Source organism: Nicotiana attenuata, chromosome 6 (assembly GCF_001879085.1).
Source record: "Nicotiana attenuata strain UT chromosome 6, NIATTr2, whole genome shotgun sequence".
Lineage (NCBI taxonomy): Eukaryota > Viridiplantae > Streptophyta > Magnoliopsida > Solanales > Solanaceae > Nicotiana > Nicotiana attenuata.
In genome coordinates this window covers 89914011-89928012 of record NC_031994.1, presented here as the reverse complement: position 1 = coordinate 89928012, position 14002 = coordinate 89914011, and the positions used below count along the sequence as shown (strand labels likewise).

The window sequence follows — 14002 nt, the reverse complement described above, 5'->3', positions numbered from 1 at the left end:
GTGTGAAATTCGGCGAGATTTGCGACGGCGATTCTATTTGGGATTAATTCGGCGATTGGGTATATGCTTATGTTGGCTATTATGTCGTTTAACTGCGGCATTTTTGTTGCCGTCGTTTTGGGTCTGTCGATCGGATATTTGCGTTTTAGGACCGGTGAAGAGGATGTTGTGGTCGTTGATAATCCATGTGCCAGTGCTTGAAATTTTCTGAATATTAATGTTACTTGTAATGGGTTTGGTACTTGTTTACCCATAGAAATTATATGAAAAAATGATAATGAAGATATTTTTTTTTGGAAGATGGGGCGGGTCAAACAAATAGGATGGGTATATATACCCATATGTATGAAGTGAAATTAGGAGCCACGTGGCCCAACAAAATGTTGCCAACGCATTAAAAGTGGGGCCCACGTCTGTTGCTGTTAAAAAAAGGGGTAATTTTAGGTATATAAATAACGTTGTGTGCTTTTTCGGACGAATAGATGGACGGAAGGTATTTGTAAACCATTTAATAAACAATAGGGATAGTTTAGGCCCTTTTCCGTTTTCAATTTATTACATGGCTTTCATGTGATTAATTTTTAAACATATGGAGTACTTCTTATCACATGTGCAAGTAAAACAATTAGTTACTAACTATCGAGTAGTTATGTTATTTGTGTTAAAAATAACTTTTGACATGACACTTAGAATGACAACAAACAAACAAAAATTAGTAGGATAAGATACAGAGTAAGACGGATTAGAATAGACTTTAGAGTAAGAATAATAAAGGATAAACTAAAAAAATGATCAAATACAAGACTACGAGGAATCTAAGGCCCCGTTTGGCCATATATTTTGGCATCATTTTTTCAAATCTTTTTTGAAAACATTGTTTGTTCATAGATTAATGATCTATTTTTGAAAAATTTCTGAAATTATTTTTCAATTTCCCAAAATCTAGTTTAGGGTAGATTTTGGGTGAAACTTGTTCTCCCACTCACAAAACTTCAAATTTTTTTCAAATAAAATGCATGTCCAAACATAATTTCAACTTCCAAAAATTATTTTTCAAAACTACTTCAAAAATTATTTTTTCAAGTTTCAACTAAATATATATCCAATAGCTAGCTAAATCTACTTATGTTTGACTAATATATAACTTTAGTCATAATATTTTTACAAATAAATGATAAAGTTTTCAGCTATATACTTTTTCGCATACTGACACAACTTGAAAAAATAAATACTTATCTTTTATTACATATCAAATAGAAGGATTACCTTTAATTGTGATTATAAATTTAAAGTGGTTTTAGATTTTACGAAGGTCTGTTACGATTAATTCTTATGTTGGAGTCTGTTGGTTCATGTCCTAACAAAGCACAACAACAAAAGAGCTAATGTATCAATTTGTCAAAATAGTATAAACTATAGTCGATACAAAAGGATAAGCTAATATTATTAGGGTATAAAGACATTCATTAGCAAGTTCCTGACAACAAAAAATCCACCATGATTAATCGTATCACAGGCAATCAAAACTTTGCTGAAGGAATGGATTTTAGGCCTTAGAGGTTTGTGAGGCGTGGATCTTGACTAGTAAGCTAATAAATATAGTTACGAGTCATAATCAGTAAACTGTTAATTTTATTTATAATATTTGAAAGTTAAAAATATAAACGAATCCAAAGAGAATATTTCACACTTTTTTTTAAATTGAAAAAAAGATAATTGCTCTTATTTGGTTTGCACAATTCTACATTGACATTTTATGTAGACATAATTGGATAGGAAGATATTTAAAAATGAATACGAAGACTTTTACAATAATTGGTTGTTATATTTCTTTACTCTTCAAGATAAATAAAGATTAGTTGTATGATTATCCGATGCTACAAGGGACTGGATGAGCTTAAATAAATAAATGAAAATGATTGATAGATTACCGCAATGAGTTAACAAGTACTTTACGAAGTTTAAGAAAGGAAAAAAACTTTCAAAATTTGTAGTTTAAAATAAATTATAAATATTTATATGGTTACAAATCAATTTATTAGAAATAAAGTAATAATAATAATAATTATTATTTTAAAATAAAAAAATAATAATCTTTTTAAATTATTTAATAAGAAAAGAGTGTCATGTCATGAATTAAGAGCATGTTTGGCCATAAACTTTTTTTCATTTTTTTTGAAAAAAATGTTACTTTTTTTTAGAAATCAGTATTTGATAAAGTTTCATTTTTCACTTGAAGATGATTTTTGAAATTTTTTGAAAATTTAAAAAATTTCAAAAATCTATTTTTCAAAATTTCCACTCAGATCACTCATAAAAATTAAAAAACAACCCAAAATTATATTCATTTCAAATACAACTTTAATTTTCAAATACCATTTTCGCTTGAAAATTCTTTTACTTTTTTCGAAATTTTACAATTCTCATGTCCAAACGCCAACTAAGACGGATGGAGGAAGTAGGCAATAAAATTGATTTACAGAGAACCAGTGTACTTGTACACCAGACAGTTGCCAAGATATATGGCGGACCTTATCCACAATTACGGGCCTATATAGAAAACGGGCCTTTGATTAATGGGCCTTGTTAAAACTAATAAATTTTAATTAAATTAAGCTAAAACCAATCAGAGTGTCGTTCTCGTTTTTGCTTGCTAACTTCTTCGTTCGCATCGCCAAGGAGCAATCCTTCAAGCAAAACTCTCTGCTCTGTTCTTCCCATAGGGTTTTACCCCTTCTTATGGCTGCATGTTAAGTACCGAATTACCCCTTCTTTCTCATATCAATTGTGTTTGTCGATACATGCATGCACTTTTTGTTCAACTATTAGATTGCTTAGTCTTTAAGTTACTAATTTCCTTAAATTCAATTAAACAGGGTTGGAGCTGCAATAATATCAGTCCTAGACTAATTAGGGTGGCTAATTTAATAAAATGCACCTTTTTCTTCTTATTGACTATGTTAATTTGAAAAAAATGCGAACTTTTCTTACTTCATTGACTCTTTTTTCCGTTGCTGGCATTGATGATTGATTTTTATAATATGCCTCAATCCCAAACTAATTGGAGTCGGCTAGTTTAATAGAATGGGCGTTTTTCTTACTTATTCAACATGTTAATTTAATAAAAATATGAGCTTTTCTTACAGCTTGATTTTTTTGCATCACTGGTATTTGTATCCATTGGAAACTAATCAATGGTTTATAATTTTAAAATCGAGTTTTTTTTTTCCCGATTGACCCTGTTAATGTAATAAAAATGCGAGATTTTCTTACTTCTGGACTCTTTTACATTGTTGGTATCGTTAATTGTTCTCTTTTCGGTTGGGATTGTAATTACTTAATAAAAATATATGCAAAGTGAATTACCATTAATATTTACATTTGTTTGATTGGAGTGTGTTTGTTTGATCCAGGTGGTTTTGGGGCTGCTGGCTTTAAGTTAACAAATTTGAATTTGGGCTCCACTAAGCCCAAATTTTTATTGCACAATTTGAGAACTAAGAAATTGATTCAGAATGATGGGTTGCTATTAACCACGAAATCAAGGAAAACGTTGTTTGGTTGCCGGTGTTCGACTGCTGAAGCTGAATGTGAGTGATTTTCCTCACTGATTCTGTGTGTTTCCTCCATCACACTAATGAGCAATCAAATGCTTGTCTACTGCATTTTTTTTTGTTTTTCTGGAATTTTGTGTTTTCATCAGTAAAAAGTGCAATTTTTCTGCCTACTCAGTGTCTGCAATTCACTTGTTTATTGATTTGACTATCATGTCGGCGATGCTAGTGTTTTATACTTAATTTGAATTATTTGAAATGCTAAGTTGCCATGTTTTTCTGTGATATGAAGAATGACTTGTTTTCCTTGATCATCTTTTTTAGTTCTCAAGAGTTGGAAAATCTATTAATCATTTTGAAGAATGTTGTTGTACCTCTGTTTTTGGAGTTTCCATTGTATTTTGTTGGTTCTCGTGTTTGACTTTAACTTTAGACGAGTTTAAAGATGATCAAATATTTTCCCTTGCTCACCTTTCGAGGGCGTATCTATGACATTCTTATTCAGGAAATTTTTCAGTTGCTGATTGAATTACATTTTCTAAGAGGTTTCTGTTTTCTCCATTCTACTAGGTTGATAAATAGTGAACTCTTCGTTTCTGACATCAATGATTCCTTTTGCCAGTTAGCATAACTTCTTGCTCTATGACTCCACCCTACAGCTTGAACATGATTTATGTTAAGTGTAAATGAAGTTCTTTTTGTTTCTCTCATCTCGTAGCTGCAGCAGCTGCAGTTAGTCATAATTCAGATGATAGTTCGAGAAAGATCGTTTCTTCAGAAACTGCAAGTCCGTTGATTCCAAACTCATATGAGGTTAGCACTTCCTATTTGCATTATGTACCCTGTCAAAAGACAGTAATGTGATGATTATGTTGCTGGTATTTGCCTATTTGGTGATAAAGAGTATCGAAAGTTCATTGCTGGTGGAGAATGTTCTCATACTGCATAGTTCTAAAAAATATAGATCTTTCAGGAACTTGGGGAACAGCTAGGGACCATTCAATAACACAACATAACTAGAGTAGTACCAAGATAAAATGTGAAGTGCTACATACTCATCTTTCTTTTGGTTTACAGCCGTGTTGGGGTTAAAGGTGAGTGTTGGAAACAAGCTCACCCTTGTGTGGAGTTCTCAAATCAACTTCCTCTGTGGTCTGGTTAGCTGTAGCATAGCAGCTTGTGGGCTAAATGCTTGAGCTTCTTGCTGAATCTTCCTAGAAAAGTCTGAATATTTTGATTCTAGTCGTCTATAAACTTTGGATGAGACTTGCAGATGGATAATTAGTAGAGTACCTCCTTGATACTGTTCATTAATAAAATTACCTTGCTTATCCAAAAAAAAAACTGCAAGATGGATAAGAATAGTCTACCAAGGGGGGTAAGCTAACATCAATTACAATAAAAATATCTCTGGTTCTGACAAAGAGGAAATGTAGAGAATGTCATCCAGATTCCGCTTAGTTCCTCTCTGAATATAGGGAGGCTGTTAGTATTAAGCATCACATTATTGTACAGTAGCTGTGTAGATTCTGTAAGGAAGATAATGAGGTCGCGGTGAAGGTTGCAGTGCAAACTTGGCTTCGAGCTTCCAACTACTGTTTGCAGTTGACAGAAATATTTGATTCCTGGTAGTGTTCTTTTATGGAAAGATTTAGTGGTAGGTGGGAGGAACTTGTAAAGCAGGTGACTGTATGAAACATTATATTTGGTTGAACAAGTGGGTGTTATATGGCAATAGATGGAGTGGCCTCATAATTAACAATTCAACCCTGATGCAGTATCGAACCACGTGTTTCCATAGGCAGGTTGCAAGATTGGTACTAGAAGATTTAATGCCCCTCCCTCCTTAAAAAAAGTTTTCATGCCCCTCCCTTCTTTACAACTTCAATTCTGTAACCCTTTAGGTTTAAATATTTAAGTTGGCTGATGTAATACTTTAGTTGCATTTAACTTCGTCAACTTCTTTCTAATGTGTTAACTCGGAAGCTCCTACTGCGATCTTCTCTTATAGTGGAGGAAAACGAAATTTCAGGAAGTCTACTCTAAGTTTTATATGGTGCCGTGATTGAAGGGAGGTCAATGTCACGTTCAGAAAACTGGCTTGTATCTATTTTAATACTAACTCTATATTACTTAGTTTCCTTTTGTGTGATGCATAGAGTATCATCCCTATACTTGCATTGTCTTTGCAAGCTTTTCAGCCAGCTAAGAATTGCATAAAGCTGGGTTTTGGCTGTGATTCTGCCCAACCTTGTATAGTGCCATTTCATCTATTGCGAAAGTGCAAGTGCGAGCAAGTACAGAATAATGTACGGTATGCCTAATACCTCCAGAGCTACATCACCTTGTTTTAACAGAAATCTGACTCTGAAAAGGAAATTAAAAATGAGTTGTTATTTCCAACTTCTTGATGAGAATCTGTTGTTCTTCGGTAAACAGGTCTTACTACTCATACTATCATGGTACTTTTGTAGCTTCATTGCATTCATGTGGAAGATCTGTTGTGATCTGCTAAAATTAATGTTGTGAAAAGGCACTGTCAATATTGATGAGTGGTATAAAAATTGTCTTCCTATTAATATGTTACTTCCTGCATGCAATGACATTTTGTATTAATACATGAAACATACCTACTTCATTTAACAGGTGGAATCTTTCCTTACAGAAATATGTGATACAACCTCCATTGCTGAAGTTGACCTAAAAGTAAGCTGGTTTTGTAATTTTTTTTTAATTTTATTTCCCAGGACCTTCAGAGAAGCTGTTTATGATCTGACCCTCATGCATTCTTTCATCTTCTTCATATCTCTTTCTTAATCCTTCTGCTGCTTACGACGCTTTCTCATGTTATTGTTAGCTTGGTGGGTTTCATTTATATGTGAAGAGAGACTTGACGGGGCAAAGTACAACTTCATTGCCTGCGTTATCTAATCCTGTCAATATTCACTCATCTGTTGAAGTGGCTGATTCAAATGGCTCGGCCTCGTCACCATCATTAGCCATCACCAAGTCTTCACCTCCCTCAGATGGCATTCAGATGATGATTGATAAAGCTGCAGATGAAGGCTTGGTGATAATTCAATCTCCTAGGGTGAGATTTGCCTCTCACTCTCTCTCTCTCTCTACGTGTGTGTGTGTGTGTGTGTATGTGTGTGTATATATAATGACATTCCGTGCATCATGCAGGTTGGCTATTTCAGAAGATCTCGTACCATTAAGGGAAAACGTGCACCTCCATCATGTAAAGAAGTAGGTGTTTCACCATTTTTTATCCTTTAAATCAAGATGAGATGTTTCTGTTTGATCTAACAAAGAGATTTTCTACTCTCATTCTTTGTGATAACTGATAATTATTCAAATTCAGGAAAGCTTACTATAATCTCATTTTTATATAGCTCCTTCCCCTTCAAAAGGAGGTCTCTGTTTAAAGAGGAGGTCGAAGAAAAATTTAGGAAGATTTAGTTTAAAAGGAGCCCTTAAACTAGTTGCTTTGTTCTACAAAAAAGAATTTCTGTTGCTTTATTTGCGAGTCCACACCCAGTTTTTTATATTCAGATTTTTGCATTGAAACTTACCTTTTAAGCTGGGCCTTCTTTTCTATTTGCTTAGAAATTTTTATGGTAACATGCTAAATTTAAGGGTTCCCCCCGTGATTCTTCTATCCAGAGAAAAGCCCTATCTAAACTTTCTACTAGACCCATTTGGAACTGTCACGTAACTTCATGAACCGAGGTCAATGTTACTCTCTTCCTGAAACCACCCTCCTCCAAATCTGGATCTCCTCCTCTCTTCTTTTTTCTCTGTCATGTCTCTCTCAGGGCGCACTGGCAGCGTCATCTGTGCTTCAGTAATACACTCTAGCTATTCTTAGTATATGACCAGTTTTTTGTTAATTCTACTCTGTAGAAGCAGCAAGTGAAGGAGGGGCAAGTAGTTTGCTTCATTGAGCAGCTAGGTGGCGAGCTCCCTGTTGAGGTTCGGACCCTGATATTGCATGATTTCTTGTTGATTGTAAAAGCTGTTCTGTTTGTTCTCACTTATTTTAAGTAAATTCTCATGCATGTTTGCTGATTCTCCTTTTGTCTTTTCTTTTCTATCCTCTTTTAGTCTGATGTATCTGGAGAGGTTATCAAGATACTCCGAAAAGACGGAGGTATGCATCTTACTTCTTATGAGTTAAAAATCATTTTGAATATCCTACTGTGACTACTTCAATATCTCACTTTACTTGTTTATGGAACAGATCCTGTTGGATATGGTGACCCTCTAATCTCAGTCCTTCCTTCTTTCCCTGGTATAAAGAAGCTTCAATAGATGGTTCTTCTAGCATATGCCTTCTGGCCCGAGTTCATTTTTTTTTCGAGAAAATTCAAGTTGAAAATTGTTGATTGGCTTGTCGAACCTGCGGATTTTTATTAACTTTGTTTATTTGTTTTAAATATTTATCTGGAATTTGCACCAACAATTATGAAGAAATGAGATGTTTATGTTTTTGCATTTCTTATCCTTGTTCTTCCTAATCTCCCTAACGACACATGCTTTCTTTTGCAAATTGAATCTGAGGGCTATTAGTCTCTTGATGTTTTTGAGGCCATCATTTGGTATTAGTCAATAACCAATCAAAATACATCTCAGTTTCAAACCCAGTTGAGGTTGGTTATGTGTATATTTTATATTTATAGTATATGCTTTACTCTGTTCTGGTTCACTTCATTCTGATGCTCAGTATATTGTGTACGCTTAAAAATGGTGGCATTTGAAATATGGAGGATGCTTTGTGACTGCAAATATTTTTGGATTACTAGTGACGATATTCTGAAGTCTGAACACCACGGGAACCGAATCCTATATTTTTAAATAATCAAAAGGACCTTAAAGGCTGACTTAAATGAATTAATAAAAGATGATTTATGTAAAGTAAAATGAGAAAAAAATTGATTTTATTCCTGAAATTATCCTAGGATTAGGGACCAGTTTTGGTTGTTTCGATAGAATCACTAAGGGTGGTTGGAAATTTTTTATACTTAATTAGATGTTTAAGATTCGAACCTAGGAGATGGAGAATTTTTATGTTTAAGATTGAAAATTTCAAAGCAGTTAGTTAAAGTGTAGATGTCAAGAACGGCAATATCTTGTCTTGTGTTCAAATGTTGTAATTAGCTAATTCATTAAATTTACTTTTTTAATTAAAAAAATTGTTTAGTATTAGTTCTCTTTCTTCTCTGTTAACTATGCGAAGAAAATATAGAAAGAAAATGATGAATGAAACAGACCGGAGCATACCATTTTAGATTTCCTCCGTCAAAGGCAAATATAAAATCACAGAACTTGGACTTTTGATTTATCAGTTAAAACAGGTGTTTCGTCAACTGATCGAATCTGTTTTTGTTAGATGACGAGTATTAAGAAAACGTAAATAAAACAGATTTAACTTCTACAATTTACATTAGTCGTCTAAATATCTTTTTACACTATTGATGTAATTTAACTTAGTTGCACAACTTACTTGTAGTTGGGGTTTCAAGTATGTCCAAAAAATATATATTGTAAATACATGAAGTTAAAACGAAATACATGTCAAGAGTCTCAAGACTGACTGATAAGTTACCAGTCAAATGCCAATTAAATGTAAAAATCACTATAAATCAAGCTGATAATTTTATGCAATAAATAAATAAATAGCTGAAATATGCAAACAAGCAATTGACCGAATTGTCAAGCAAGAGGACGACCATCCCGTATGCCAATTTTGATTTTCTTTTACCTCTCTTAAATATTAATTCTTCTCCTGTCTTCCTATAAATCTGTCTTCCCTTGATGCATGTGAAAAAAAGTTTAGAGATAGAGAAGAGTATAAAAACAAGAAGAACAAAGAAGAATTCAAGCTTTATATAAAAAAAGATTGAGAAGGCCAAAAGGGTGGCAGTATTTATCAATTATTTATGGCTGGGTTGCAAAGATCGGCTGTTTCATTCCGTAGACAAGGCTCTTCTGGACTTATATGGGACGACAAATTCTTGTCAGGTGAATTGAATCAGCATATTAACCATATATACGAAACTACTAAATGTAACAAAGCTTCTCATTCCAAGGGACAACCCAAAGAGGAGATGATGTTGGTAAAGGCTTCATCAAGAACCGTTGGATCAATGGAGAGGAGCCGATCCAACGGCAATGGCAGGGTGCCTCCAGCTATAGAACCGTCGTCTCCTAAGGTATATGCATGTGGATTGTGTAGATGTATTGGCAAAAAAAATAATAAGTCCCGCCGTGGAATTCCATACGATAAGCGTGCTCTGTGATCATATAGGAATTCAGAATCTAGAGTCGATGTGTTCATAATGTAGTGCATGTATTTTTAACACTTCTTGCATATCTATACATGGTTCGAAATGATGAAATGAGTTCAGCTAAACGCATTCGCCTCTGTATGTTACATGAATATACTTTGATGAGCTGGTGGCTCTAGTGGCTATCAGGGGAATTTCCCGTGAACGAGCTGGTTATAATAATAAATATAGGTGGGAATATCTTCATCCTAAAAAAAATTGTGGTGCTTAAGGACTTGTACCATTTTTTTCTTGCCTTTTGTCAGTCAGATTTTCTTATTGTATGCTCTGCAGAGTGCAAAGACAATTGTGTAAGGTTTCTATTTTCTAACCTTTCTTGGATTGGCTCAGAAATCTCTGAGAATAATCAAGTGCAAAGACAATTAGCCCTGTCACTAATTTAATCACGTTAGTTACTAAATGTGCATTAATTCTTGCCTGTGGAATTCGACACTTGACCCAATGGATCGCCTCAGTAGGTTATAAGTAGCAAATTACACTTCATAACAATCCCTTTTTGATAATACCACCTCCAAAGAGACAGGAAAACAAGAAGATCATACAGACCAATATGAAAAAAATAATAGGATTGCAAGAGAATACACACAAAGTCACACTTCTTCAATCTATGAGTTTCTGTTTGTCTGAGCTAAACGACCACTAAATGACAAGTTCTCGAAAGCCTTGAGCTAGTTGCATCACATGCATGAATAGTATGACATCCAGATGCATACTAGGATATAGCAAAACAAGTAACTAAGCTCAGTATTTCATCTATTCTAGCAGTTATATAATAACAATGAAACATCAACTTGATGAAAAGAAGGTCTACTAGTGAACTTTTATCTTTTACATTGAGAAATATGATCATTCCAAACACACAACCAGTCATCAATAGCAAATGAATACTGGGAGGAATGAGCTTTGGATTTCATGTAATTCTTGTTTAGCACTGGTCCGTAGTGGAAGTCTTCATAGATACTTCCTGGCAAGGGCTCTAACTTTGGTATCGAAGTGAGATGATGTGATGCGTGATCCTGGCAAATAGAGAGGATTCAGAAGGATCTGCAATTTTTGCAGTAACACATCAGTGAACTTCCATAAAAAAAAAATAGTTAAAGCACAAATCATTCTCTTCAAAATTGTGGCGGTAAGGAATTCTAGTGAAAAACTTTTGTGTTTTACAAATTATGAATCTCATACGGTTTCCAGCTAATTCATGGCTTCATTACCTACAGAACAATTTCCCAAGCTGCAACATATACCTTTAAAGCTAACGTGACAAAAACCCATAGATTCATCCAATACCAAGTAATTAGTTACAGGAATCACGCTAGATCATTTGTGTCATATAGCAAAAAGATCAAAAAGGTGTCTTAGAAACAAGGAGTGCTTTGTAGCAAAATCAATATTCTTAGTGATGTGTGTTTAACTGTTTATCTGTAACCCCAAAATAACAAGGTAGAGACTAGAGAGAAACAAAAAGGCAAAGAATCCAATCATATCTAAGGAACTCCAAAAGCTGACAAAATTAGAAGCCCTAGTGAAGTTCATAGGTTCAAAGATATATTATCACTGCTGACATGAATTCTAGAAGATTTAACAAGAATTCAACAATCAAATAGCATTAGAAGTACTCCAAGCATCTTTTCAGTAGCGATGCCTACATAATTTTGCAACGATGTCCACAAGGATTATAATGAAAATTTAAGATGAAAAGGGGAGCACCCCCCCCCCCCCCAACACCCCACCTCTTCCGAGAAAAATAATAAGCAACAACGGAAAAAGACTACGCTCAGCGTGATATATGCCTTTAGCAGGTTGAACACCAAGATTATATAGCAAATATATTACATGTACGACCTGTGTGCTTTTATTTCCTATTGGAAAGCTTTCAGAAAAGGAGCTACCTTTATATATAGTTCATGGACCTCCTGGAAGAAGCTTTTGATCCCATCATCATTACGAGAGTCATGAAGCAGCATCAGTCGCGTATGTATGCTTGCTTGGTTAAAGGAACAAAAAACAGGATGTGCACATTTGTAAACTCAAACTGGTGATGTTAAGTTTATGATAGTTCCATTGACCTTTATATATTAACTTGTGCACAATGAGAAATTCTAAAGCATGTTTCTTCCTCTTTTTTTCTTTTTCTTCTTTTGATAGGTAAAGAGAAGTCTGTCTTGATATGCAACTTGTATTAAGTGAGGGGGAGGACAAGATGGTGTGGATGGGGGAAGGGTCTCCCCTTCAAGATCATAAAATGTTAAGAAAGATGGGTGCGCTCTTCCTCTTAATTCTGCCATGTCTTATCATTTTATCAATCCATGTGCTCTAAGAAGTAATCTTCTACAAGAGGAGTCGACCAGAGAAAAACTAATGAAACAGATTCATTTTAGACACATCCAGCATGACGACTACTTCTATAAGTGATCACTGACAACTGTAAATCAAATAATTACTGTAGAAGAAGAAGCAAGCTGTTGTACTGACTGTTAAAGAGAAATGCAGATATAAAACAACCTAGCACCAATCACCATCATCTAGCTTCTAAAATCAGAACAGTACTATAACCAAATATTGAATTTATAACATACGGAGGATATGACCAGCAGTAACATAAACAGACACCACCAAATCATTAAATCTGTCAATTGACTTCAAGAACCTGCATCAAGAAAGAAAGAAGGAGAATCACTATAACAATGACGAAAGCAAGCATATTTATAAAGGACAATTTTAATTAGTGCTTTGATGACTAGGAACTGAAATCCTTACATAGCACTGGTAGTCCATGCAAGGTCCTGGACAATATCCAATGCTGCATGTAAAATAAACTGGTGCTGATGAGCAGCATCTTCTTTCTAGCATGCAAGTACAGTTTACAATATCACCAAGAAACTCAGCCAATTCAATGACAGAAACACGGTAAAGTAGAAAGATGTGCATACATTTTGTAAACAATAGCAAAAGTGCTACAGTACATACTACTAGTTCAAATGCATATACACTAGATTAAAAACTAAAGCGCACACACTTTAAAATCCAAACGCTGTGAAACCGTTAAGGATAATTATAATATTGCTTATTTTGTGATTTAAGAGGTATAAACAGATTTTACCGGCCACTGAAAAAAAAAGAAGAATAACTGATAAGCACTGTAGTTTATCTAATTAAGCTTGTTTTCGGCAATGTGATGCCCAGATATATTAAGGTTTTCCTTGCACAAAATCCGATATTGATCTTCCATTAAATCAAAGTGGGAAAAGAACGAAAACCTAAAAACCAGTGCTTTATACCAGCTGACCAGACCATTTCAATGAGTTCTTTTCACATTTCCTATCAACCAGATTCGAATTGATCACTTCATTATAAGAATCAAATAGTTTATGCCATTGATTAACAAAAGTAAATATGCTACTTCAGTTGTATTGAGCAAAGACTAGAAATCTATAGTAACATGCTGCAGAGTTAATTTACCTTGGGCGCAGTGCCAACTTCAGCTTCATAGATAGGAATATCATTTCTGCTTACAATCATAAAACACGCTGTGCTTGCCATTTAATCCTCTAACTTTTTGGATCCCTAAATTACTTCAAACAGAAAAATGAATCAAATTCACATGCTAATTTTACACTTAAAAGATTTCACTCTTGAATAATTAATAGAGAAGTGATTTTAGACAAAAATAATTAGTGATCTTAGAATAAATTAAAGACAAAATTTTGAATCTAAGGAAATCTAGAGGAGAGGGAGAAATAAAGAATACGTACAGGTTACAACTCGATTTCGATGAAGAAAGAGATCGCGAGCTCGACTCTGAGGAAGACGAGCAGATTCGCAGTGAACAGTCAACTGGGCCGAAGAAGAAACTCTGGAGTAGTAAACGTTGGGCCTGGAATCAATCTGGACTTTGGATCATAATGTCTAGTCCTGTCCGTTTTAATCGGTGAAGCAATGGGCTGATTTACACAAAAGTCCCCTTTTTAGGCAACCTTTTAAATTTTGTCCCTATTTTTAGATGTTGCACAGATATAGCCCCTAGGATCCTTTGGTTAGACTCGGGTCTAATATTTTGCTCATATATTACTCAACCTTACATACAAAATATTAGTTTGT

The 14002-nt window shown here is 34.3% G+C and overlaps 3 protein-coding genes across 4 annotated transcripts; 2 read left to right on the top strand and 1 right to left on the bottom strand.

The window, feature by feature from the left end:
* LOC109227425 (biotin carboxyl carrier protein of acetyl-CoA carboxylase-like) lies at positions 2585-8058 on the top strand. Its single transcript, XM_019392587.1, has 9 exons — positions 2585-2749; positions 3414-3590; positions 4273-4367; positions 6201-6260; positions 6412-6645; positions 6741-6803; positions 7461-7529; positions 7662-7707; positions 7798-8058. Exons 1-9 carry the CDS (start codon positions 2740-2742, stop codon positions 7866-7868), a joined length of 825 nt encoding a protein of 274 aa, XP_019248132.1. The 5' UTR covers positions 2585-2739; the 3' UTR covers positions 7869-8058.
* Positions 9497-9856, top strand: LOC109228092 (uncharacterized protein At1g15400-like). Its single transcript, XM_019393269.1, has one exon. It carries the CDS (start codon positions 9497-9499, stop codon positions 9854-9856), a length of 360 nt encoding a protein of 119 aa, XP_019248814.1.
* LOC109227424 (trafficking protein particle complex subunit 2) lies at positions 10448-13798 on the bottom strand. 2 transcript variants are annotated; one of them, XM_019392585.1, is made up of 6 exons: positions 13657-13798; positions 13364-13476; positions 12662-12747; positions 12490-12551; positions 11794-11879; positions 10448-10948 (listed from the first exon to the last, which is right to left on the bottom strand). In XM_019392585.1, the coding sequence occupies exons 2-6, from the start codon at positions 13442-13444 to the stop codon at positions 10856-10858; spliced, it is 408 nt and encodes a 135-aa protein (XP_019248130.1). In that variant the 5' UTR covers positions 13445-13476; positions 13657-13798; the 3' UTR covers positions 10448-10855. The 2 variants fall into 2 exon arrangements, with proteins under 2 accessions (XP_019248130.1, XP_019248131.1); XM_019392586.1 differs by having other exon boundaries at positions 13364-13468; positions 13657-13779.